The sequence below is a fragment of the Macadamia integrifolia genome, chromosome 10 (assembly GCF_013358625.1).
Source record: "Macadamia integrifolia cultivar HAES 741 chromosome 10, SCU_Mint_v3, whole genome shotgun sequence".
NCBI lineage: Eukaryota > Viridiplantae > Streptophyta > Magnoliopsida > Proteales > Proteaceae > Macadamia > Macadamia integrifolia.
This window is the reverse complement of record NC_056566.1, coordinates 22,608,945-22,634,786: the sequence shown is the minus strand read 5'-3', so window position 1 is coordinate 22,634,786 and position 25,842 is coordinate 22,608,945. Positions and strand designations below refer to the sequence as shown.

Below are 25,842 nucleotides of genomic sequence, written 5' to 3'. Positions count from 1 at the left end.
CTAGCAATGTGCCCTTGCACCTTTAGACACAGGGGTGCAAAATAATCATCGTACCCCTCTTGGTTGATGCTGATGTATGTGCTAAATGCTAATATTGGTCGGGCGCTTACGCAAGGACATGCTCCCAGAGAGATTGTTGTTTTATGGTTGTCCTTGTTGGCAACTCGACCACGTGGTGGTGATGACGTGGCCAGTTTGGGTGACGTGGATGAAAATGATGACATGGCAGTGTTCAGTGTCACCGATGAGATAACAGAGCAGCTTGGTATGCATGGAGTGGTTTAATACATCATTAATAGGTGGTGCGGGTTTCTGGGTCAAAACTGGCAAAATTGGCCTATTTACGATCGAGGGCATTTTCAGCAGTGAAAATGACATTTTTGGAAGATTGGTTCTTCATGAAAAAGATAGATTGTAATTTACCTAGTCCAGTGCATTTGATTTCGTCACATTCCGATACCGTATGAAGAAGTTACGGCATTTGTGGCATTCGAGGGCAGTTTCGGCATTGAAGATGAATTTTTTAAAGGAAGTGTTCTACATGTAACAATACGGAAAAAATACAATCTTTCCAACGGTTCTGATTTCATCACGTTCCGATTCCGTATGAAAAAGATACGTCATTAGAAAGGTGTAGGGGCATTTTGGTATTTTTACATGGATGATTCAGATGATTGAGTCTTCTGAAAAGTCTTAGAGCATCCAGTTACGATTCCAACGCACTTTGTTTCATCTCGATCAGATATCGTATGAAAAAATTATAAGTGTTTCCGTAAAGTCGGTTCGAAAATCCAAACCGAAAATCCATCAGTTGCTCTCGGTGTTGGGTGGATTTTTCGGAATTTATTTTTGAAATTTGAAGGGCTTTTGTGTAATTTAAAGATTTTAAAGGTCTGAGTTGCAATGGGCCTTTAAGCACTGAAAGATATGGAGGCAAGGGCTTGATTGTAATAAATAGGAGTAAATGGAAGTGAAATGGATGACCAAGATTCGACCACGTAGGCTTGATGCCCATCCAAAGGCTGCTGAGATTTTGCGCTGACATGGACGAGATAGATGCTTGCGCATAGAATTTTATTGGTTAGATGCATAATTCTTGATGCACTGGCGCTACACCTTATCAAGGTATGTTGTGGTGTTTCGCGCGTGTATAGAAGGTATAAAAATGATTCCGATCTTAATGATCTCATGAACTATGATTAAAGCATCATGGAGGATTCGGATCCAACGGTCGATATGGATTTCTCTTTTGTGAGTGGGAGACAAGCTCCCTTAAAATCCAGAAAAGCAACCAATCATAGATCGACAACACTTCTGACGATGCAGAGCCTACGTCATGATGACATCATCAAGACTCAAATTTAATGGTTTGGATCTATTGTCCGTTGGTTTAATCCGACGGCTTAGATTACAAGATCTTTTATATGAGATCTACGGTCAAATTTCGCCCCTGTTGCGCGCGCCGCCGGTGTAGCCTACGCCACCACTACGAAGATTCCATTTCAGGCTATCTCATTGCTCTAACTTCAAATGGTCATATCTCCCTCATTTTAACTCGGATTTGGGTGAGCCAAGTTATAGCTTCTTCGTTTTTTCAACACCTACTCCATGGTAGCAAGAAAAATGGGTTTTGAGTGAAATAAGGCTACGGTTTTGGTAGGAGAAGCTTCCCCCTCTTTGTTGGTCCTTGATTGAACATACAAGTTTGATGATAAATGTTCTTAGGCCATTAAAGGAGGTAAAAGAGGTGGTTGAAGTATGTTAATGGTACATTAACTCAAATCCAAGGAAGAAGAGAAGAAAACAAGGATGTATTTGCTTTGAAAAGCAAGAAGCCAAGGAGAGAGAAGGTGTGAGCACCAAACTCGTCAGTACAAGTTTCCAGTCATCCCAGGCAATCGGTTGTGAGATTCTCTAACCTTTGATTTTACATTACATGTATGTATGTATGTTAGGGTTAGTTGTGGATGAATATATACATGCTAGGTTAGTTGTTGATGAATTGTAAGCATGCTACCTAGTTGTGGATGCATATGCTAGGCAAAGCTTGACTGTAGGGCATTGATATAAGTCCAATTTAATTGTATTATTTATTGTGTGCTTAGTGGGTGCTAAGCACCGGGAGTGGGTGCTCCCGTGTAGTGTGTGCTACACATTGTATCGGCACTACGAGTGCCATCTCAGCTTCGGCTTGAGAAAATTGGGTGTGGGTGCTCCCGACTGTGGGTGCAGTCAAAAGTAGTGTATTGAGTAGGTACGAAGCCTTTACAGGCACTACTCCGGGGATGTAGGTAAATTGTCAAACCTTGTAAAAACCCTGTGTTGTGGGTGCTTGTTGTTTGCATTTGATATTGGAGTGCGTGGAATGTGGAATGAGTGTGCATACTTGGAAGTGCCTATGAGAGGTTGATTGTGCATACGACTGTGTGCAAACAGGGACAGGTATATCAGGTTTTTCTTGGCCAGACATCAGACAAGTTTTTGGGGATCGGAATTGGACTCACTGATTCACCCCCCCTCTCAGTGACTGTCGGGTTACAACAGAGATGCCATTCATCTTCCAGCCTCTCATTAGCGTGGTTTCCACCCTGAAAGCGAAGCAAATAAGAAAACTTCCTCTCATTTTGGTTCAGTATGAAACTACCACGAAAAGTTATATATTCTATCCGTTTCCTTCCGAGCGGTGGAATATATTTAGGAAATCATTGATCAGTGCATGTGATGGGCCCTATTGGTTTTGTTTTCTCCTTATTCTCCTTCTCTCTTAGGTAAAGTTTCAAATATTGGCATCAGATTTGTTGTATCACTATTTAACCTATGTCGAATTATTGTAACTCAAATACCTTGTGTTGGTCACACTTTATTGAAAAAAAAAATTACTAATATTAAGAGTCACGCTTGATCTAACGATAAAGGTACAAAATTGTGATTTGATGATCAGATTGTCGAAACAGCTTCTCAACATTCTCAAAGTAAGACTACATAATTTTCGTACTTCCAAACCTTACACATGCAGGAGTCCCGTGCATCAAATACATACATCTTTTTTTTTTTTTATACCAATACTAATACTGATATCCAAAATTACATCCATGAATGAAGGGGAAGCACATGCCAAATGATAAATCCAAACTCAAGAATGTGAAGATGGACACTAGTCCAACCATATCACCCTATCTTGAAGTGCGTATTTTTGTCCACATGTTCATAGGTTGATAACTATGCAAGATCTGAATTTTATTGATAAGATTTTATAGATTCAAAAGATAAGATTCCTGTTCTTCTATAATGCCATTCTTTGATGAGAATGAGGCATTCAAGCATCTCAACTCGTACCGATCAATGAAATTAGTAACTACTTAGTTGGTCCAAAGCCCCAAATCTGAACAAGATCTCTGGCTCTAATGCTACTATGGCTCCAAGGGGCGTCTATGAGTGCAATTCGGTTGATGCTCTTTTTTACGTTGTTTCATCAGTTACGCTCTGGTGGCCGGTGATCAAGCGAGCTTAAGATCAGTATAGATTATTTTAATATCAGTAACTATTTATGATAGTAATTTTGTGAACAAATAGATCCTGAACTCATCTAAAAATTTAGACGAAATAGTGTTACCAATTGACAAAAACATAGCTTGCAAATCCAATGAGAAACTAAAACTTAAAAGAAAAAAAACAAATGATTAGGTGTGAAATTCAAATATCCCCTACAGATTGGCCAGTTTAGGAGTTGAGAAACCTTTGATCCTTTTTTTTTTCTTCAATTTAGTATGAATTTGGCAAAGTCTTATTAGGGCCAAACCTACCATATAAAAGGGAAAGGTGTGGCGCATTTATCAGTAAAACTTTGGTACCACCAAAGATATGATAGATAAGATTTGGTGGTTGAGCTGTTCCTTAGTACAACTTTGTGATATGCCATATCACTTGCCTATTTTTTAGATTTTCATTTGATGTAGAGTGGCTTTAATTAAGGTTCTGTTTATTTCATTACAAAAGGTTTTTTAACAAATTATATTTTGCATAATTTTTTTTCGTATAAATTTTCTCAACTTTTTAATGCTTTTAGTTTCATTTTACGTGAAAATTTATATTTATAGAAAATTTTTCTTGAAGACTTATTTACATGGAAACAAACAGATATAAGGGAAAAAGGCCTTAGCCATGACCTTCGTTGGAAAGGGAACAAAAGGGGTGGGAAAAATGGACCACAATTTTCAACCACATGACGGATTGTTGATTTAGGAGATTTTACATTTGGAAATATATGTATTATGGTCTAAGGTTGCGTACAACTTGTCCGTCTCAGACCTCGCAGTAACGGGAGCCTCGTGCACTGGGTTGCCTTTTTTTTGGGGGGGAAAATTAACTGTCTGGGATAGCATATATATGCTAGTTCCTTCCAAAGTGAATCTCTCTTCTCTTTCTAATGAAATGATATATTATTATTATTTTGGTAAAGACTTATTAAATGATATATCTATGCATCGATTGTGGGAGGAATAGGGACAAGGAACTCAATCCCATTGATTATATGTCAATTCTTGTGATTAATTTGCTCCACAATATATTCAACTTTTCTAGTTTAAGCATGTTAATTTTGTTGCAACTTCTCATAAAATCTTTTCTTAATTTCAAATATCTTTTGATTATGAAAAAAAAAAAAAAATCCAAAATGTCCCATAATCTGCATGCGTTGGGATAACTTATCTGGCATTTCTTACAACCCAATGTCTGGAGACAGCGCACATATTTTTTTATTTTTTTAATGCAAAGACAGTAAAATGGAGAAGTATTTACACCTATATTTCAAGATACACCTGCAACTCAGTAGGTTCTTTTATTTAAAAAAAATAAAAAAAAATAAAGAGAAAAAGATTACTGCCAAGCAGTGCCCCTACACCCACAAGTGGGGCATTGCGAAAATGATGCCCCTGCCCTAGATGGATGCATGGGTGTGCTCTCCTATTAGCATAAGGGCTAGTACAGCTTGGCCGCAAATCCTCCAACTAAAAGCCTAAAACAAAATTGAGAAGAGAATGAAACTTTGTTATGATATTTTATGGGCAGAGTATATTGTGTTCAAAAGTGTAGAGTTCCATCTGTAGCTAGTAGACATCCATTCATATCTCATTTTGGTATAATTAAAGGATGGCATGGAGGCCATTAGAGTCATTACACAAAGATAGGTGAGGGAGACAAAGTTTGGGTATGAACACTAGTTTACCCTAATGGTGACAACTGCGATTCTAAGAACCAGTGCCTAAGGGAGAAGGTCGTAAAATCGAATGTATATGACTGAATGTGTGTAGATGTAGGTGACCATTGGTCCTATATTTTAGGTAAATTACAAGGTCCTAAAAGTGCGAGAAGTGAACTTATCAACAGTTTCCTCAAAAATAGATCATTAACTTTCTGCCCCCTCTCCCCTTTACCCATGGCTCCAGTGATATCCATATGGGTGTGTATGCTACTTTGCTTAAGCGGTTTGAACTCCTAAGCATGATCCTTCATTCTATTGTTAACCATCACTTTAGGGGTGACGGTGAGCTTTCCAATTTCCAAAAGAACAAAAAAGTAGGGACAGGAAAATAGTGGAAAAAGCAAACGATTAACAACAGAAGACAGACAACAAGAAAAGAGTATAAAGTGGAAGATCCCTTTACTTCTCCTTTCATTATTGTCTTCACATTACCAATCAATGGGCCTTGGAGTATGGATTCAGCTCCTCTCCTGAGCGGTGATCATTCACGTCTTGCCCATAATTACTAGGGTGATTGCCAATGTGTCTAGGTGATGATCACGATTCTCAGCACCTCATTCTCCACAGCTCTCTCAAAGCGTTGGATCATTGCCTGGATACATGGTGCTTGTCCAGATAACTATGGACCAACCTGAACGATTAGTAAGAAGAGGAGCCGGATCCTTGGAGTACTCTCCTAAGAAAGAAACCTTTGGCCCGGCCGATGGAAAATGGGTCTGGGCTGAGCCAGGCCGGGACTCCCTTCCATGCCACCCTGGATCATATTTATTTGGTAGGCAACTCGCCGACGATATACCGACTACGTTACTTTTTTTGACTCCTGGAAAGCGCCGATCTTGACCTTTGGATATTATAAGTGAGAACTCTATGACGAACATCCTCTGATCCTAAGATGCAGAATCTCTCTCTCTCTCTCTCTCTCTCTCTCCAAAGTCAAAAGGTCAAACTTCTGACAGGTTAAAGCCTAACAGTAAAGAACGGCACTATTGACCAAATGTGATTCTATTCTTACTCGTGTGGATTTTCCAGCTTATCCACCGAAACAAAACCCTATTCACATACATATCCCCAAGACCCTGTGCGACAACCGTTGGATTAGCCCTATAGATGCATGGGGGCCACATAATCCCTCACCCCGCTCCGAATTTTCTAGCTTCCAATCCAACGGTTACGTACTCAGGTAATATCTATGTGGCCCTGAGCGGTATCCAGAACTTCTCAGTTAGCCCATACATGTTACGGTGTCGGCGTAAAGATAAAAACTAGTGTTAGGCCCATCGGTGCATCAGCATCCTTAACACCTTACGCTCCTCTCCTTTCCTCTCTCTCTCTCTACTGTCAGTCTTTTCTCCTGTGTTGGCTTCCAAATCCATTGCCATCAAGAAATGCTGTTACTCTGATTCTCCAAAATTCCATCTAAAGGTCTCGAAGTTTCTTTCACAGAGGAAAAATGGCGATTCCCGAGTTAATTTTGCTTTCTCTCCTTGCCCTTCTCTTGATCTCACCGACGGAATTGTTGGCGGTGACAGCGACGGCGGCTACAAACAGCAAAGACCATATCACATCCATCCACTTGTCGAAGGAGACTACGAGATCGACCTTGGCTGTGAAAAGGAAAGATCAGATTGCATGCACAATGTGCTCCGCCTGCGACAACCCCTGCAACCCAGTCTACTCTCCGCCACCTCCATCTCCTCCTCCGCCGTCCCCACCACCACCCTCCTCATCCAGCTCTGATTGCCCACCACCACCGTCACCGCCCAGTTCCGGTTCCGGTGGTACCTACTACTACTCGCCACCACCTCCCTCTCAGCCCACGACCGGCGGTGGAAGCTACAGCTATCCTCCGCCGCCGCCATCAGGTGGGGCCATAGGCGGCAGTGTCTATCCTCCTCCGAAGAGTTACTACCCAGCACCACCGCCTCCGAACCCAATTGTGCCGTACTTTCCTTTCTACTTTCATTACCCTCCTCCGCCTCCTGGCTCCTCAAATTCCGTCCAATTGAAAGCTCCCGTTGTATTGTCAACTTCACTCATTCTTCTCTTTCTGTGTTTTTCCTTTTAGAAGATCCCACTGCAAAGAATAATTCGTAGAATTGCAGATCTACAAATCAGTCAATTAGAAGAGAAAGTCACAGAGAGAGAGAGACACACACACACACACAGAGAGCTTAGTGTTTATTGGGGGAAATGCTTTTCTCTATCCGATGGTGCCATTCAAGGACGACGAGAATGAAGAAGGACAAGAAGGGTTTCGTTTCACGAAGCAGGAATTAACTGCCTCCACCTCTGTAGCCCAATTGTCTCCTCTGCTCTGTTCTCATTCTTGCTGGGGCTGTAGAATGATTTGTAATTTCCTGGTAAAATTGTTGTTTTTTCCCACTCCGTTTCTCATTAATGTGATTAGAAATAAGTTATTTAGCGATTCTTGTTGAAGTTCTTGGCAAAAACACATAATTGAAGTAATCTACTTCACTTTTAGTTCCTTAAATATTGATTTTGTGGAAGACATTAAGTATATGTATCTGTGTGAGTGGTTCACTTTGTTCCCCTTTTCTTTCTTTTCGTTCTGCAACTTTTTCCCCAAATGGGATCGTGTGGTGGAAAGTTAGTATTATGAAATATTTGTTTTTGATCGAAAAAGCAAAGTTTGGGAAAGGTTGGGGAGCTCTGGACTGGCCTGGAGACTCAGGAGAGGTTGAAGGTCGATCGGAATCTGATCCACCGACCACCCACTATTCCGGCAATCTATGAAGCAGTATGAACACTCCTACGTGAAGATCGGATTTGATGCTCTTACTGGCATGTGAGTCCATCAGTGCTAAGTGAGGAGCTCTTCTTTTTAAGAACACTAACTTTAGGAATAAGGCATGCATTTATTATTAAATGGATTCATTTTTTTGCAAATTAAGGGAGACACCAACTTTGAAGAGTTGTATAGCAAGCAATAATCTAATGGGCTATGATACAATAGGAACATGTGGCCCGGTGGGTGCAATTAATGGCACGAGGGTTTAAATGGATACATACATAAAGGCCTATATAAAGGCCAAGAGAATGCCACCTTCTGACATAGCTACATATTGTGACCATGAGCATCCTAAGTGTGAAGCAAGTAAGCAACAGTCTTTTTGTATACGATGCGTATAAGTGCAAGTACATGTTAGAGGGTTATTATATATAAATTTGTCGATTGATTTTATTTTGGTTCAATTCATAATAAAGCATGTGGAAACCAAAATAAGATAGGAGCATATTTTCAAATCAGAACAGAATTTTTTTTTTTTTATTCGGTTTCATATTCGGTTTATTTTTTGAAAAAATTACATGATTATCCATTTGTGGGGTTCTCTTTATAAATTTACCGTCTAAAGTTTCAGTTAATAGAAATACCCAAAATTAGGTTTTTCTTTATAAAATTACCCACTTAAAGTTTAAGTTAACAAAAATACCCAAAATTGAATATGAATTTACAAAAGTACCCACTCAAAGTTTTAGTAATAAAAAAATACATGATTATATGTGGAAGATGAAGAATCACTATTTTGGGTAGTTTTGTAAATCCAAACCTGATTTTAGATATTTTTATTAACTGAAACTTTAGGTGGGTGATTTTGTAAAATCAAACCTTATTTTGGGTATTTTTGTTAACCAAATTTTTTGTGGGTAATTTTGTAAAGGAAAATCCAAAAGTGAGTAATCATGTAATTTTCTCTTTAATTTTTTTGGTTTTGATCCAGTTTATATTCAGTTTGGGTTATATTTTACGTGTTTGGGTCAATTTTTTATGATTTGTTTTCTCCAAGACATTAAGAAGGAATAAAATTTAACATCCACTCTTACTTGCTTCTGCTTAAAACAAATGCATATATTGTCTCACGTGTGATTTCTTCTTTTACTTCATGATCCACGACCTAACTCAGAAAGGTATTGCAGATCAAGTCCGGATTTTTCTAAATCAGGATTTGCCTCAATAGATTCTAATACAGATTTTGATCTAATTTTTAAACCTTAGTTCAATACTTAAAATAGGTGTCATTATTTATTTTATGAAAAAAGAGCTTTGCCAATTTGGTGTTCACTACATCAAGACATAACAAGGTGTTAAAAGGCTCAATTGCCCCACCTGTACTAAGTATGTTCACGCCTAATTATCTGGTTGTGGAAAACTAGACGAACAAGGTTTCCTTGCCCTTTATTTTAAAGTTTATTATCTGTGAAAGATCAAATTTCACATAAGATCTAGAAGATGGACTCACAAATTTTTTTTTTTTGGTAGAAAGATGAACTCACATATTAAATTTCACATAAGATCTCAATTGGAAAAACGAAGGAGAATAACACCCCAAAAACCCAAGACCTGCAGGTGGATGGCCCAGTAGGTTGAATGCATTTAGGAACTCCATTACTCCCACTTCGAAGAGTGTAGTTAGTTGCATTTAGGAACCCTATTACTCACCATTTTTTTTTTTTTTTGGTAAACATTACTTGTTATTAAAGTAAGTCGATATGGGTTAAATTATCCACCCAATGGATCCATCATATTATTTTTGAAACTTATTACCTTAAAAGAAGGTTGGTAATGGAATAAATCATCTAACGGTATCCGGATTACACAAGGGAAATGTCACCTCCATTGTAGAGTGGTTTTACTTTTCTTTTTCTTTTCCTCTTAAAGGTAATGGGATGGCTGGTAGGTTGTGTGGTCTTGTATTAATTCGGGTATCTAATATTATTGGATTTTTCATTTATGGGATTGGGTGGGCATTTTGCCCTGCCTATGAGGCTCCACGTAGACTGCCAGCCTTCTATTACTCTATCACATGATATAAATGAGAGGCAGTCTTCCTTTACCCGCGATTAATGGAGAATCTTTTGCCTACGGATTGGGATATCTTGAGATGAGTATTGGGTATGGTGGGAAGGACATTAGCACTGGTTGTAATTTATCTCACAAAGCTCCGGAGGATCATGAGATCTTACTTCATAAATGTATTGACGGTTGGAAGGAGTTTACCTCAAAAGGTAAAGGAAGCTTGCAAGGAAATGAAATCCCTTTGCTCATTTACTTAGTGACAGTTATGACTTGCTCATAACGATCTTCTCTTTGGAAAAGTGGGTATTGTCGTCTATGTAGGTGATTCAATCAGTTGAAAAACACTTCAAGTAATATTATGAAATTGTTCCTCCTCCCCCATCATTCAAGTTTAACAACTCAGGCTATCACTACCTTTCCTCATCAATGGGGATGCCTAAAAATGATTTCAAAATAAAATGCAATGCAAGTCTCCCCCATGGATCAACGCAAAGGAGGTATAAGGTATATTTGTGGAGACCATCAAAGGTGATCATATCCAACCCATATTATCAATGGGGTTGGTAGTCTAGTGGTGAAAATGCCCTCAACCCATCACCGTTCGAGTCGACTGGTTGTGGGTTTGAGTCTTGACATGTCCACTATTGTTCATTGGTCCTGTTGAAACGTTACTTGTCATGGGGGTTATGATCACTACCATGGAGCACCCTTTTTTTGAATGACAACAAAGTGTAATCACCTATTTATCTATGAAGCTACAACAACTCATTTGGTTGCCAAGCCAACCTTAGAGGATATTATTCATTTTGAAATCCTATATTGACTCTTGTATTTTTATTTTTTTTCCCTTTGTTCTGAGGGAGTCAAATAGTTTAACGGATTTCATGACAAGGAGAGTGTTATCTATGATGAGCATAATAGTTTGATATATTTTCGATCCTTGAATTCAAGATCAATCTTTGACATCCATTAGTTATTTATATTCTTTTAAATAAATTTATTAAAAAAATAATAATAATAACCGTAGATGGATGTTTAAACACTATTCTAGTGAAAAAAAACTATCAAAATCCTAAGCATCCGACTCATGGTAAGCTTCAACTTAAATCACTATACATGTCATACGCTCAACATTTCAATTATGATTTAGAATTTAGATTTCTATTGAAACAAAAATAACCTTAACCGAAAAAATAGATAAATGGCAATTGGAATTTTAGGTGACACGAATGTAATAGATGGTGGTCCCTACATAATGAAATGGGCCCCAAGATTTGAAAACCTTACACAGTCCGTAGGATTTCCTTTCGCTCGTAAATCCATAGGGCATTAACATATATAATTGAGGGAATGTCGACCTCAACCCTTCACGTGACAAAACGACATATACCTTTGTGATCCAATCTAATAGATGTCATGGTGAAATGGCAGTTGCCAACTTTCTTATTAAATAGTTTGGAAAATTTACCGTGTCATCCTCAGAAGAATATCACAATTATAAGATCATTCCTCTATTTTATCAAATTATATACAGACCCATACCATTTACCATGTGCCATTGTTAAATGAATCTTTAAAATGATAATTCTACCCTTCTGACTAAAACTCCTCTTCCCTTCTCATTGGGATTATCTACGGTCAAGTCGAATGAAGTCAGGTTTGATGTATGGCACGTCTGGTGGGGAAATGGATCCTGAGAGAGAGAGAGAGAGAGAGAGAGAGAGAGAGAGTGAGTTACCACCGACGGACAGAACTGGCAATGCAGAGTGAAGGGGCGAGCGGGTGGCAGCAATCCGGCGAGGCATGGCGTAGGGGTTCTGTTGTTCTGAGGAAGAAGAAATGGTTTCAGAGACAGATATACCTCCGACGACCGGTATTGGTGATTTCTCTGGTGATGTAAAGTGAAGAATCGACTGATGAGTGGTAGGGTTTCATCTCGGCATTCTTGTTTCTGAACTCCGAAGAAGAAGAAAGGGGTTCACTGTGATATGTAACAGAGCAACTGAGGAATGAAGATTTACGGATCATCTGTAGGAGAAGACAACTTGAAGCCTTGAACCCACATTTCACAGGGAACACAAGATTTGTCATCTAATCTATGCCTCAAAGTACGAGCTACGAACCTACGAAGTGTGTAAACTATGGAAACCAAGGTTTCTCTGTAACTCTCTCTCTCTCTCTCTCGCGCTTCCCCCAGTTACTGCTTCTGCCTTCTGGTGCTACCATGGTCGGAGTAATGCCCCTTTAACAACCAATCTGTTGCTGGGGAAAGTGGGAAAAGGGAATCTGAATGGTAACGAGCTAATCCCTGGAGGATTGTTGCTACTCCTTCAGCTTCACAATTTCCACCATGAGTAGGTTACGGTCTCTTTTTAATCTGTCGACTTTGGCTTCGGGGCCATACTTCCCCAATTCAACACAAGGTCCTAGTCCTCCTTGCTGTTGGATGTTCTGAGCGACGTGTCTCCTCCTCTTGATGTTCTTTAACAAATGCTTCTGTCCTCTGAGGAACCCTTCGTTTGCGAATTCCCAAAGATCGGGATCAACCTTTCTGAAACCCTGTAGAAGAGAACCCACCCACAAAAGAAAGAAATCAGAATCATCCAAGAAGGGAAAAGAAATGAAGGACGGAATAAATTCGTCCTGGGCTTGGCCAAGGAAACTCGCAAATTGGGGAATACCCATGGGTTCTGCCACCGAAGCCGTCTCGTCCTGCAAATTTTCGACACTCCGGTTGGGAGGCAGTCTTCGTTTCCTTCCAATGCCGCCATTCCCAAGTTCTCTACTCTGTTCGTTTCGTCGAATAAGCTGTAGCACGAAAGCTGGGTTTTTTCAGAGCCTTAGCCAGAAAAACCATCTTCTGTTGATGCTTCTTCTCTGTGCCTTGCAGCCGTTCCTCGATAGTAACGAGCTACCCCTTTAACAACCAATCTGTTGCTGGGGAAAGTGGAAAAAGAGAATCTGAAAACGATGAACGCATCAAATCTCGGAACAAACCTTGTCAATACCCCCGATCACAATGCAGAACAGATGTTGAAGCCCATGGCCGGCCATATGAAGTCAGGTTTGATGTATAACCCCTGCCGTTGCGGAACCGTCATGGTCTCCGATGCTCTTAACGATCGCTTTTGGGAGAAAGGTATTACTTATTATTATTTGGGTATTTTTGGTACTTTGTATTCCATTTTGGTATTTAAAATAAAGGTAAAAGATTGGGTATACCGCCTATATCAAGTATGTTAGCACCCATTGTGTCTATCTCTCTCTTCCCTTTTTCTGAAATGACGTTCATATTCTTCCTGAATGATACTCCATCATGTGTTCCTATTGGTGTTATCCGCTAACATACTTGATATTGACGGCATTCCTATCCCTCTCCCTAAAATAAAATATAGTTACTGATATCAGCATTCCTTAAAAGTGACTGACAGTAAGGGATCTAAGAATAATTTGGTGAAACAGAGGGAATAGTTTTATCATTGTGGCATTCTTCAGGGGGCGACGTGATAAATTTTCCAATATCTTATCTTTGTCTTATAGCACCATACATAAACCCAATGGGCAATGGGTGATGGCCATGATACTTAGTAGAATACTGTATAAAAACCCATGGGCCATAGACACGGTTTTAGAAGAGAAACCAAATATCCATGTACCAAGGAAATTGGATCCTAAGTTCCTAACTGACTTGAGAAATGACACCAACCAATTTAGCTGTCCACAGGTCGGCAAAAAGATTCCTGCTTGGCCCACACGGCCCACACATTTAATGACTTCGATGATTTCTCAGTTGGTCGGACAAGAATACCCTTCATGCATGGTTCAAGAAAACGGAACGGATTGATCCGAATTGAAACAGTATCGATTTTGTCGGATTCTCGATCCTGAACTTTCCAAACCCGTTTCACATGTATGCTATAACGGTTAAATCATAATAAAAATTGATCTAAAAAAAAATATAGAGATAGATCTAACCGTTATAGTCCAATCTTGACAAACAGTTTTGACATTGATCGGGGGTATAAGAACCTTACTTTAAATGCGTTGATGCTTAATTTGCACTAATTTTCTTGATTTTTAAGAAATATGAGTTGGACCCTATTTGATTCATGTGGGGTCATACTTTTTTTTCCTTTTCAAATTCAAAGACTTATTGGCCATTACTTGAATCTAATTTCGGACCGAATACCCTGAATCGAATCAAACCGATTATAATATGATTACATCGTGGATCTAAAATCATTGTTTATAATTCAGTTTGATCCGAATCGGGATCTATTTCAAGAACCAATAATTTCAATCATAATCGAACCAAATAACTTGATGTAAATTGTTCTTTTTTTATTTTAAACTAAACACACTTAACTTAAATAAAAACCTAACGTAATTCATCACTTAAATTATCTTATAAGGTTATAGTTATAATCTGGGTGTAAAACCTTTTTTTATTGGAGAAGACCAATAACCTAGAATAAGCATTTATATTTTATCTTTTGCATAACAAAATCGTATTTAAAACTAGATATTAAAATCAAATAAGAACCAAATACAAAACCTGTATTGGAATCGAAATTGTACTAGAACCTTGATAGTTTCAGTATAAGTACCGATTTTCAGAACCAAGTGTGCAATGTGGGTCTGTACTTGACGCCTAGGCTCTGATCTTGAACCCCAAAAACAAAAATAAAAATGACCTAAAATCTACATTTGGGTTTTGAAGCCACAGTGTCATTGTAAGTAACATTGATGAGAAATAAAGACGAATTTGTACAAGTGATTTCCAACTACTAGACACAATCTCTTCTTAAACATTAAAAGCTTTGGAATACAGAGAAGTTATTATATGGATCAAACATGGAAACAGAGCTGGATGGTATTGGCCTATTGGGTAAATTTCATTTCATATTCTAATTGAGTTCACCAAGCAAAGCTCGAAGAGCCCTGGACTGGGGAGAGTCAGGATCCCCTCTCATGGCGTTCTCCTTCCAGATCCTGACAGCTCTCTGAAGAGCTTCCTCGGCAGTATCCAGCTGCTCCTCTCTCCATCCAATAACATCAGCTCCACGGCCGTACTCAACGGAGTCGGCAGTCCCATCGGTGGCCCGAGTGATTGGTTTCCTTGTATCGACGAATTCAACTTCCGATAACGGAGACGGTTTATGATCCTTGTAATATTCAACAAACTCATCTACCCCATCACCACCCAGCTTCCACAAAGGCGAACCATCCACACCTACACAGCTCGCGTCCACGGAGGAAGTGGTATGGGATTTCCTCTTCTGTTGGTTGATGGGTTTAACGGGAGGCTCTACAGGTATACTGTCCAACGTAGGCTGCGGCATGTAAGGTATCTTTCCCGACGAAAATGGTACATTTTCTTCCTTTACCTTAGTGCTCTTCTCTCCTAGCTCTCTTTGTAGCAGTTCTTCTTCGGCGGCGGCGGCGGCGGCGGCGGCCTTTGCAGACTCTTCTGAGTGAGTTGCAGGGTCGGTGGTTCGACTCGTCAAACTCGCCGAACGTATCCATTGTGAGATGCGTTTGGTGGCCAAGATAGAGATGAGCCCACCGGACCTAATCGTTGCCTCTGCTACTTTTGATTTCATTCCGTGTTTATTGACTTCTGTTAATTGCTAATTGCTCCGAGAAACGATGAAGAGGAAGAAGAAGAATAGAGAACGAAGAGGGGTGGAATTGGATGAATCAGGAAAGAATGTGACTCCAGTATTTAGCCAAGTGGCATGATTGTTTAATACGTGGCTGAAGCTTCTAGTCTCTATTGTGATACTTTTGGTGTCGCTGTCTTGTGAGGCTTTTTGTTTAGGTCTCTCTCCCGAATTCTCGAAACCGGAAGAAAGGCTTAGGGGGTCGGGAAGTTACTAGAATATCAATTATGGACCCGGATAAGAACAGCTGATAACCTCTGATTTTCTCGGTTACCAGAATATGGATCATGGACCAGGATAAGAACAGCTGATAAGTTTTTTTTTTCTTTCTCAAAAGTTTGTTTCTAAAATGTGATCCTATATAGATTTTGAAATCATGATATCCAACATTGCAGGTTGGCACAAAGTGGATTATTTTCACAATTTATCAATTATGCCATATGTCAAGTTTTTTCTAATAAATTCTACCAAAAAAAAAAAAGTTTTTTCTCTAATAAAAAGCCAAAAAAAAAAAATTTTAAATCATGGTTGGCTTATTGGGAAAAAAATTGGTTGTTACACAAGTTCCTTACCCCAGTTAACAGCTAAGGAAAAGGAATTCCAAGAACAAGGGTGAAAAATATTCTCTTAGGATTGAATTTTCAATCTACCCCAAAGATTCTATTCCTGACAGCGGGTCAAGTTTCTTTCCGATTTTTTGACATTGAGAATATGTCTATCGAACCTTGCTATTAAATCTAATCTCGACGTGCCGTTGGTAATAATAGAATTGTTTAATAAAGGATTTTCACTTCGTTGAGAGAGTTTTGTGAGCAAGCAGCATAGAGAAGCGCAATATTAAAAATAAGGCAGATTGATTTCATGCATAAGAAGGATGTTGGCATGCCTTACGTTTTCGATTAGAGAATTGTTCTCCATAAAGTATTAAGTATGGGGAAGTGTTTTTATGAGAAAGTGCGATTCTTACGTATGCTTGAGGTCCAATGAAGACATACAAGAAAGTATCCACAAAAGGATCATTTTCTATTTTACCGTGTTTGAACTCAGTGGCCACACATCCCATAGAAAACATTTTCGCATGAAGTGTTTAGGCATTAAATCTGATAGCATTTGTTATCTTGACCACTCTAACGATTTGGAAACTGATCTGGTTATTTTCAATGGACGAGAGATGCTAATTCTTTCAAAGAAAAGAAAAAAAAAAATAGCACAGTTGGTCGCTTTCAATTCATGGCTGGTGGAACAATGCACACCAAAAGGTAACGGATCCTCTAGGCAACTAACTAAAGGAGACCTAACATCTTGTATGTGTGGTTGTGACTTTTGAGAGAGAGAGACAGGACCTTGGGCCACTCTTGAGGTTTTCTACTCCCCACGACAATCCAGCAAAAGCCAAAAAAAAAATTGAAAGATGCATAACGTAGGATAAACCCATCTATATTAAACATGGAAGATCACCTCATGGCGTGTATCTGAACTAATTAAGACATAATAGATGTGAAAAGATCACGTTATTTTGCACTAGAATTATCTATGTACGTCTTCTCATTGGCAGCTTCTGCTGATATGTATTCACGTCAAGAGGTAGCGTTCTCTTGCCCATAAAATATATTGAAATTTTCAAAAAAAAAAAAAAAAAAAAAAAAAGACATTTAATATCTCAAAGTTAGATATTTTTCTAAATTTCACAAGACATCTATCATGTCACGTGGACAATTGATATGTCTATATAGACAATTGGATAAAATCTAATATCTAAATCAGCCTTGTGTACGTCATGTTTCAGTTTAGTTCAAATGTTCAATAAAAGTATTCATTTTATATTTCCACACATCTTTTTTACGTCCAAGCATGTGCACCCCAACTTCAGACATTACGATACACTTTTTCAATTTTGAGTGAGAACAATAGGTTTAGACTAAAAAAAGATAGGTGCTAACATACGGTATGCTGCCGCCAACCTTTCCCAAAAAGATACTCAGATTTTATCTTGTGGTTTTTTTAAACATCTTCAATTGTTATATAGATGCCTACCCGCAAAAGAAAATTTATTCTTTTATTATTATTATTATTATTATTACTTTTCAGGAGAACATATTTGAGTCTCACTCAAAATATTTTGAAAATCTATTTTTGTCTTTGGCTTAACGAACTTTTTGGAATAAGAAAAAGAACAATAAAAAAAAAGGTACAAGTTCTAGATACATCTATAGATGTGTCATTAAGACAATTCCATAAGAAAATCTTACTAAATGAAATATATAATATTTAACTTCCCTAATTCTCTTTTTTTGGGGGAGGGGATTTGTATCATCTGTGGCGCGATAGAGCGTCTGACATGCATCCAACACCTAGAAACGATTTGGATTGTATGCGAGCATCTTGGGCTCCGTACCTAAGCATTTCTAGCTATTGGATGCATGCCAAACGCCCTGTGGCACAACAGAGGAGCCCAATACTTTTGGGGATGGTGGAGTTCAATTCCATGACCCTAATTTAACTAATTCAAACTCATACAATTGTGTTAGTGAAAATAATTTAGAGTAATACCAAAAAAAAAATTGTTTAATGAAATATTGGAAAACGACTTCTTAAATTGAGAATGGACCCCAATGACACTGGAAAAAAAATGGAAATAAGTTTGCTATTTTATTTATTTGTTAATTTATGTTTAATTGTTTGGCGTGGGCATGGGCGTGGGCGTGGGCGTGGGCGTGGACGTGGGGGGGGGGGTTGAGTGATGCTACCAACCATACCTGGTGAAAGGGAGAATATGAACACACTAGTTTGCTCTTGATGCTTACCAATAAAGTGCAGGCTCCTCGAGGTTATGGGTTCAGTTCTCCTATCTTCAAGTTGTATCATAAAGCATCCCTTTCACCTCTTCCCATCACCTCACCTCTAACAAAGGTTAGGGTTTTTTTTCAAGGTGTCGAAAAGATTTGTATCCATGATTTTAGAGTACAGAATCCAAATGGGTATCAGTCATTCATGGGCACCGGTCATTCTTGAAACCATTACAATATTAGAATGGATTGGTACCGAATCACCCATATTGGATAAAAATATCCCTGATTTGCCTTAAAAATTTATTCTTTTGACTTTTTTACCCTTGATCTGTACTGTTTAATCTATATGATATCACCACGTATTGAGATCAGACGCTTGCCAAGTCGATATGGATTGCAAATACAGGCTTACCAACACTTAAAACCATGTTTGTATCAGCCATATTTGCTTTCAAAGATTCCAACAATATCATTTTTTTACCATTTTACCCTCTATTTGTACCATATCACCAAGAGATCAAATATCCATATGAATTAGCAAACAGATTCCTAAAGCCCCAAGTCAAGATTCAAAGAAATGGAATTAACAAAAATATCATCATCAACCGATATCAATTCTGATTCCATTAGAACTAGTCAGCATTCTGAATCGAACCAATCTTTATGAATTCGCATACTCTCCAACAAGTGATGAAATGCAGTGAACAACGAACAGCTGAGAATGTCTAGACATGTATCCTATAAGACTCTTAACCACTCCATACTCACTGTACTGGTGCAACGATTTTCACACTAGATCTACACCCCTATTCTGATTCTGAGTTTTTAAACCCTCGTGCACCTCCAAAGTCAAACATGCTCCAAGGAAACGGAAAACATGAAAGGGGCATTTCCCGCATACCCTGTATCCCTGATACTACCACGGTAGCCCACCATATTTAATCTCTTTTCCTCCTTGGAAGGTTATATATCAGCAGCTATGCCTTTGTGGTTGTGGACCTTTCATGGTTTCAAATCATTGTAATTATAAGTTCCTACCTAACCAAGAAAGTCAGAGAATGCGACTTCTGCCTGTAGAAACGCAACTCTAAAACGATGCAGAAGATAATGAAAAAACAAAACAAACAATGTACACAAATTTTACGAGGTTCGACAAAGTTGCCTATGTCTCCGATGAGATGAGATCCTGCTTCACTATCAATGGAGAATAGGGTTACAGCACTCTTCCTCACACCTCTCAGTATTGCATGCATTACAGAGAAAGAAACCCTCGCTACAAATATATATAAAAAAACCCTAATCTGAAAAGTACACAATTGCCTTCAAATAAAAAAATTCGAGCGGGGGTTGTACCCCCTGCTATGCAATGGGGCCTCCTGCCTCCCTTGCAACCCCCATGGCCCGCTAATCGGCTACCGACTAACAGGACCGTCGTCCTGCCTGTTTAGGTGTTGCACCAATACTCCTTAGATTAAACTACGACGGAATACAAGACATCATACACCAACACTGCCTTCACTCATTTAATCCAAGGAAACGGAAAACAGGAAAGGGGCATTTCCCGCATACCCTGTATCCCTGATACTACATATTTAATCTCTTTTACTCCTTGGAAGGTTATATATTAGCAGCTATGCCTTTGTGGCTGTGGACCTTTCATTGTTTCAAATCATTGTAATTATCAGTTCCTACGTAATTAAGAAAGTCAGAGAATGCGACTTCTGCCTTCACTCATTTAATCCAAATTTTAAACCACCATTAGAGACTGTAAAGCGGGATTTCATCATCCTTTGTCATCGTACCAGGAAAGGACAAACAAGCATACATTTTTGTCTGATTTCTTGATAAGGAACAAGCTTTCAATGAAAATGGAACGAAGAGAAGAGAAGAGAGGGGCATTTCAATCCAATTTACTGCAACCTCAAGCATATAAAAAGATTTATAGATATATTTATGGAAAGAAAAGAGTACAGGATTTAATCCTTGTTAGCAAAACCATGATCTGCAATCTATCCTCATCCATCCATCTCAACCATTCAATTCTTCCCTCTCCTACCTACCCTCAATTTCTTCTTTTATGTCTATAACCCCCCAAAACCCCCATCAAACAAAAAGGAAAAGGAAAAGGGTTTACAGGGATAAACATCAAAACTTGACAGAAAACTGAAATTTCTCAAATATCTAAACGATTGATTAGGCATAAACAGAGCCACAAGATAAGGCCATCAGTAGAACGGCCGCCTGTTCTTCTTCTCCCAACTTCCTCTGCTTCTCCATGGTTGATCTATCCAGAAACACCTCCCTCCCTAATTCTAGTATTCTCAGCTTTAGTGAGACACCGAGCTTCTTGTTGTTGTTGCTTGGGTTACTTCTCCCATCTTTCTTCTTCTCCGGTCCTCCTTTGTTCAAGCCAAGGAGAGCCCTTCTTTTCTTTCTGTATCTGATCCCGCAAGCATTACAGAGTGACTGCGAAAACAAAAAACAAAAAACACAAAACCCAATGATCAAGATCAAAAACAAAACCCAATAAACCCTTAATAGCAGAATCAAAAAACGAAGTTTAGAATATTGAGATTTCGTGATCACCTTAGGCCCAGCTGGTCCGCCTCTCCACAAGGGGGTTTTCGTAGTCATGCAATCGGAACAGCTCTTCTTAGGATCGCTAGCCTGGCCTTCTTCCGATGAAACCGCGTCAGGGCATTTGCTATCCATCCCCTCGGACTCTGATCCATGTATCTGAAAACAGAGAATAAAAACGATCAGTTACATAAGAACAAGAAGCTATGACAACCAAGGAAAGTGGAGAGTGGGAAAGAGGGAGAATAAAAATGATCATGATCACTCACTTTTTCAGTCAGATCCATCATCAATGTTACTTAAGCCAAAATGAACCCAGAACGATGGGTGGAACAGGGGATCAATCAGAGTTCTAGTGGAAGGAAATACTGAATACTGACTTCAACAAAGAGATCAGCCACGAAACCAGCGACGAAGTTAACAAATATAGAACAAAGGGCTAAATAACTGGATCAGATCTTATGTGAAACAGGGGAGAGAGAAGGACTAGAGGCGTTGTGATCCCTATGCTGGTGAGTTGCGGCTACGAAGAAGAAGTGAACTGAAGAAGGAATTTGGGAAAATAAATAAGAAATCGATATGAACAGTCCATGAGAGATTTATAGAATATATATATTGGAGTGAATGAGTGAGAAGATGATAACAACCGAACCGACACAGACACTCTCCCTACCTTAGCACATATGAGTATCTGGCCACAGAGACACGAAACCCTAGCCCTATTGTGTATGTTAAATGACTATATTACCCTTAATGATTCCAGAACCCAAAAAAAAAAAAACATTTTTAATATCCGAAAACCCTGAAATCATAAACCCCCGCCAAAAACAGAAAATGAAAGCGCGCCACAACGTTTACCTTCCTTCCTCACTCATTTATTAACCAAAAGTAACTTACGATTTTTAATAATGAGAAAGTTCAGGAAAATTGCAGTTTTTGGAGCCCTCATTTCACCACGTGGCCTTTTTCTGTTTTCATTTTTTTATTTTTCCCGGTGAAAGTAAAACGGAATTGGAGTGTGATGAGAAGTGAGAACAGAATTTAAAAAACAGGATTTCAGATCCTAATTGAGCCGACCAGTTCGGTCAAAATGAGGAGCTGAATCTAAGGATTTAGTTATTGGTATAAGTAAGGATTCATACATATCAATCACTTTTATCCTTGTTTTATCAAAAAAAGTATATTTCTTATTATTTTACTTTTGAAACGGTATGGGCAATTGAACCAGAGCAATCAAGTATCGATATTGACTGAGACTAATACCGATATAATACAGCTGATACGATCAATATAATATCCATACTTGAAAGTTGAAACCATGCCTGATCAAAATCTATTGATTACATCTGATTTTTTCAAATCCTTGATGAAAATGATTTCGACCAAGATTTTAAAACCTAGAATTGAGATCTAGATCGATCTTAAACCATTTGGATCAAATCGGATTGTTGAAATTGATATACTATAGGCATCTAGGGTTTATAGAATCAACCCAAGTCGGATCGATTTTTTAAACCCGATGAAAATATGATTGTGTTTGGTAACGTTCAAAAAAAAAGTTTATGGAGTTTTTTCATTCTATGGGAACGAAAACAGAATAAAGCATTTTGTGCATTTATTGCGTATTTTATTTTATTTTTATTTTTTTTAAGTGAAAAAAAATGTAGAAATGAGAATTGACGGAGCGACAAAAGGTAGTTCCATCGTTCCAGTTCCGTTTCAAAGAAAAAAATGACATTTTGATACAGAAACTGAAATTTCCATTTTTGACACAAAACATTATTTCTGTTACTAAATGCAGCCTATGTCAAATCGGAGTCAATTATTAAGATCCTATCGATTAGTGAGTTGATTTGATCTTATAAAGACCTTGGCAGAGTGGAGCCACCTAGAAAGGGTTTGGGTGGATATGGTCTTAGGTTTCTACACTTTATAAGCCGATTTATGAGGTTGAGTTTTCGGACGATCAAGTGGGATGAAAACATTAGGGTTACCAATGGATCAGATTCATAAAAATATCACCTTTATCCCATTGATACTTTCACGGATCATTGACTTAAGTTAATAAAAATTTCGAATATGAGATTTAAACTTTAAATCCAACCCAGTACGATTATGTGATTTACTTGCAAAAATCTATGCTTAAAATTGCAGATGATTTGAGTATATGGTACATTGTCAAGCAATGAGTGGCAGTCTGTGATACAAGTGGCCTCTCAGGAAACCACTACTTCAAGATGTGGTTTTCTATTTATCATTTTCAATGATTCAAAAAACCCACAAGCCAGATAGATAAAAGCAATCATATTTAGGTTTTTAAGATTATGATTAAAATGTTTGTGGTTCAATCTAAGAAGAAGACAAAAAAGAAAAAAAAAGGGTTTTTGGATTTGGGAAATTGTTGTGAGATTCATATCTTACCAGATGATGTTTCAGAAAAAAAGGATGAGAAAAGAGACAGAATGGGAAGAGATATTCTGGCAAAGACAGAAGATCGAAAATGAAAGGTCAATACTGAAAACTCAAGAAAGAGGATTGCTTTTGTCTTGGAGAGCAGAAGTGAAAAGGGGTTTCCAGAAAAGATGATCTCTGCAACCAAACCCTTTTAGATGCATTCCTTAGGGAAACAGGGGAGAAGAAAGACCAGAGAGACAAGGTACCTGATAGTCTGAAGAAGAGGATATGGTCTTCTGTTGTTGCAGCCTCCAATGAACCCTAAATTAAATAATGAAATGGATTCTTCTTCTTCTTCTTTCTTTATTTGTTTTAGCCTTTCTCTCTCGATTCACCATTAAAGAAATTCATAGAAAGCTGAGCCATGGCCGTGAATCCGTGATTGTTATTTATGGACTCTCCAACACTCAGGTCTGTCTTCCACTTAAAACAGTTGCAGCCAAAACGAAATGGGCAAAAGATAAAGAAGAAGGAACAATAGAAAAGGGATGGAACTCTTGACTTCTTTAGTACTCAGATATTCGATACATATATGTAATGGAGCTTAGGGACTGCAATTCAGTTCCTTGGTAACATGAAATCATGCCTGAAATTGCTTCTTTTTGTGGGTTTGTCAGATAATATCATAAATGCTCTTTTTGTTCAAACGATGCTGGTTTTTTTATTCAATCAAACGATGCTGGTCGTCTCTTCTGAGTTAGACTTTAGACTTTGGGGTTTGGATTATTCTAAATTGAAAATAAAAATGGATTATTATAGTTTCAACTTGCATTGGGTAAGAGCTAATAGGCTTCTATGTGATGCTCGCAATAGAGGTTTTGTTACTAATTATTTGGTACTCTATAGTCTGTATGATATGCTAAACCATCTTTTGAGCTACATATTGGTTCTTCTGGCCAGTTTGCTTTTTTTTGTTCTGGAGAATATCTCGTCTCATCAATGGCAGCTTAGAGAATGGTGATCCACATAGTGAAAGAAGAAGACTAACATAATAAAAAGGAAAAGGGTTCTCTTTATATGAGGTGTTTCCTATGTTTAGCCATGAGTGTTTTCTTCTTTTTTGTTTAAGAAAGATAGAAAATAATAAAATATACTCATGTGAGTGGGGTGTATAGAAGGGTTCATGTTCAAATCCCATACACTTTTTCCTCAATAAATTAAAAAAAAAATTATAGTAGAGGATAATGGTATAATGTAAGGGTGTAAGTTTTGTTCCGTCGATCGAGTCAACCCTGAGCCCTAATAAGGTCTGGGCTAAAATAACTTGGGCATGAGGGCACGTCAAGGTTGAGAATTTCTGGCCTCGAGTTTGGTCAAGGTTGATGCCTCAAGATAAGTCCTATCAAGCCTAACCTGACCCTATCTTCTTCATCTTCTTCTTGTACTTCCTTTTTTTTTCTTCGTCTTCTTCTTCTCCCTGGCCCAACCCCTACATCTGCTTTTCTCTCCTCCCCATTGTCACGGCCAATATAGGTCAGCCCGGCCCTGAGAGTTGGTCAGGATTGTTTTTAGGCTCTGAGTCAGGGCAAGGACTAGGCCCAGCTAAAGGGACTCATGTATGAGTTGGGATTTTCAAAAGCCCAACCCAACCAGACTTTATTGTAACCCTACTATAATAATATCGTCGGAAAAAAATTCTTGTATTATTATTCTTTGTTTTTTGCATAGCAAATACTTTCCTCTTGGTTAACCCTTGTAAGTAAAATAGATAAAACAAGGGAAAGGGTTCCTTGAGCAAGCGGTCTAGAGGGAATATCAATGAAATGTGACAAAATGGTATCATACACAGGAGGGCAGCATGATCATTTCATATTTAGAAGAAAAAGAGATATACATAGAGGTGCTAGCATATCCTGATCGATGTCCCAAATTATTTTTTTTTCCCTAAAAATGATCCCCATGCAACTTGACTAGGGAGCTCGCTCACATAAATAACTATGGTACCACATAACCACACTGTCACTCTTTCGCCTCAAACACCACGTAAGTCTCTCAATGAATAAAATTATTTCTCAGGCTATGATTGGTGTGGCGTGAGAAAGCTTTGCCGAAAAATAAATAGTAAAACTTCATTAAAAGTTGAGTAATTAAGACTTTGATTTTATGTAACGAAATAATTTTATTGATCAAAGTAATATATTAAGAAATGATAAGATTTATCCTCATTGAATACAACAAGATATTCCCATGTAAAGGTTATTATCCATGTAACAATAGAATAGATGTTTCTGAAAATCACAAAACAAAATGAGTCGTTCATTTTTACATTTTCTTAATCTAAAC

At 38.3% G+C, this 25,842-nt stretch overlaps 4 protein-coding genes across 4 annotated transcripts; 1 reads left to right on the top strand and 3 right to left on the bottom strand.

Moving 5' to 3' along the window:
- Window positions 1–6,535: 6,535 nt before the first annotated feature.
- LOC122090982 (wiskott-Aldrich syndrome protein family member 2-like) lies at window positions 6,536–7,751 on the top strand. The gene has a single exon (XM_042660759.1). The coding sequence runs from the start codon at window positions 6,711–6,713 to the stop codon at window positions 7,323–7,325; it is 615 nt and encodes a 204-aa protein (XP_042516693.1). The 5' UTR covers window positions 6,536–6,710; the 3' UTR covers window positions 7,326–7,751.
- A 3,739-nt stretch (window positions 7,752–11,490) lies between these two features.
- LOC122090799 (heat shock factor protein HSF30-like) lies at window positions 11,491–13,109 on the bottom strand. The gene is made up of 2 exons (XM_042660520.1): window positions 12,758–13,109; window positions 11,491–12,635 (listed from the first exon to the last, which is right to left on the bottom strand). Exons 1-2 carry the CDS (start codon window positions 12,845–12,847, stop codon window positions 12,399–12,401), a joined length of 327 nt encoding a protein of 108 aa, XP_042516454.1. The 5' UTR covers window positions 12,848–13,109; the 3' UTR covers window positions 11,491–12,398.
- A 1,673-nt stretch (window positions 13,110–14,782) lies between these two features.
- Window positions 14,783–15,679, bottom strand: LOC122092287. The gene has a single exon (XM_042662610.1). The coding sequence runs from the start codon at window positions 15,677–15,679 to the stop codon at window positions 14,984–14,986; it is 696 nt and encodes a 231-aa protein (XP_042518544.1). The 3' UTR covers window positions 14,783–14,983.
- Window positions 15,680–20,456: 4,777 nt separating this feature from the next.
- LOC122091090 (GATA transcription factor 16-like) lies at window positions 20,457–21,769 on the bottom strand. Its single transcript, XM_042660920.1, has 3 exons — window positions 21,375–21,769; window positions 21,115–21,264; window positions 20,457–20,994 (listed from the first exon to the last, which is right to left on the bottom strand). The coding sequence occupies exons 1-3, from the start codon at window positions 21,393–21,395 to the stop codon at window positions 20,722–20,724; spliced, it is 444 nt and encodes a 147-aa protein (XP_042516854.1). The 5' UTR covers window positions 21,396–21,769; the 3' UTR covers window positions 20,457–20,721.
- Window positions 21,770–25,842: the final 4,073 nt, after the last annotated feature.

Excerpts from the sequence above, each read along its gene's own strand:
- LOC122090982 (XM_042660759.1), top strand. The coding sequence starts at position 6,711 with ATGGCGATTCCCGAGTTAATTTTGCTTTCTCTCCTTGCCCTTCTCTTG.
- LOC122090799 (XM_042660520.1), bottom strand. The coding sequence starts at position 12,847 with ATGGCGGCATTGGAAGGAAACGAAGACTGCCTCCCAACCGGAGTGTCG. Across the intron at positions 12,636-12,757 it reads TTCGGTGGCAGAACCCATGG|GGTTTCAGAAAGGTTGATCC; the intron begins GTATTCCCCAAT and ends TCTCTTCTACAG.
- LOC122092287 (XM_042662610.1), bottom strand. The coding sequence starts at position 15,679 with ATGAAATCAAAAGTAGCAGAGGCAACGATTAGGTCCGGTGGGCTCATC.
- LOC122091090 (XM_042660920.1), bottom strand. The coding sequence starts at position 21,395 with ATGATGGATCTGACTGAAAAA. Across the intron at positions 21,265-21,374 it reads TGATGGATCTGACTGAAAAA|ATACATGGATCAGAGTCCGA; the intron begins GTGAGTGATCAT and ends CTCTGTTTTCAG. Across the intron at positions 20,995-21,114 it reads GCGGACCAGCTGGGCCTAAG|TCACTCTGTAATGCTTGCGG; the intron begins GTGATCACGAAA and ends TTGTTTTCGCAG.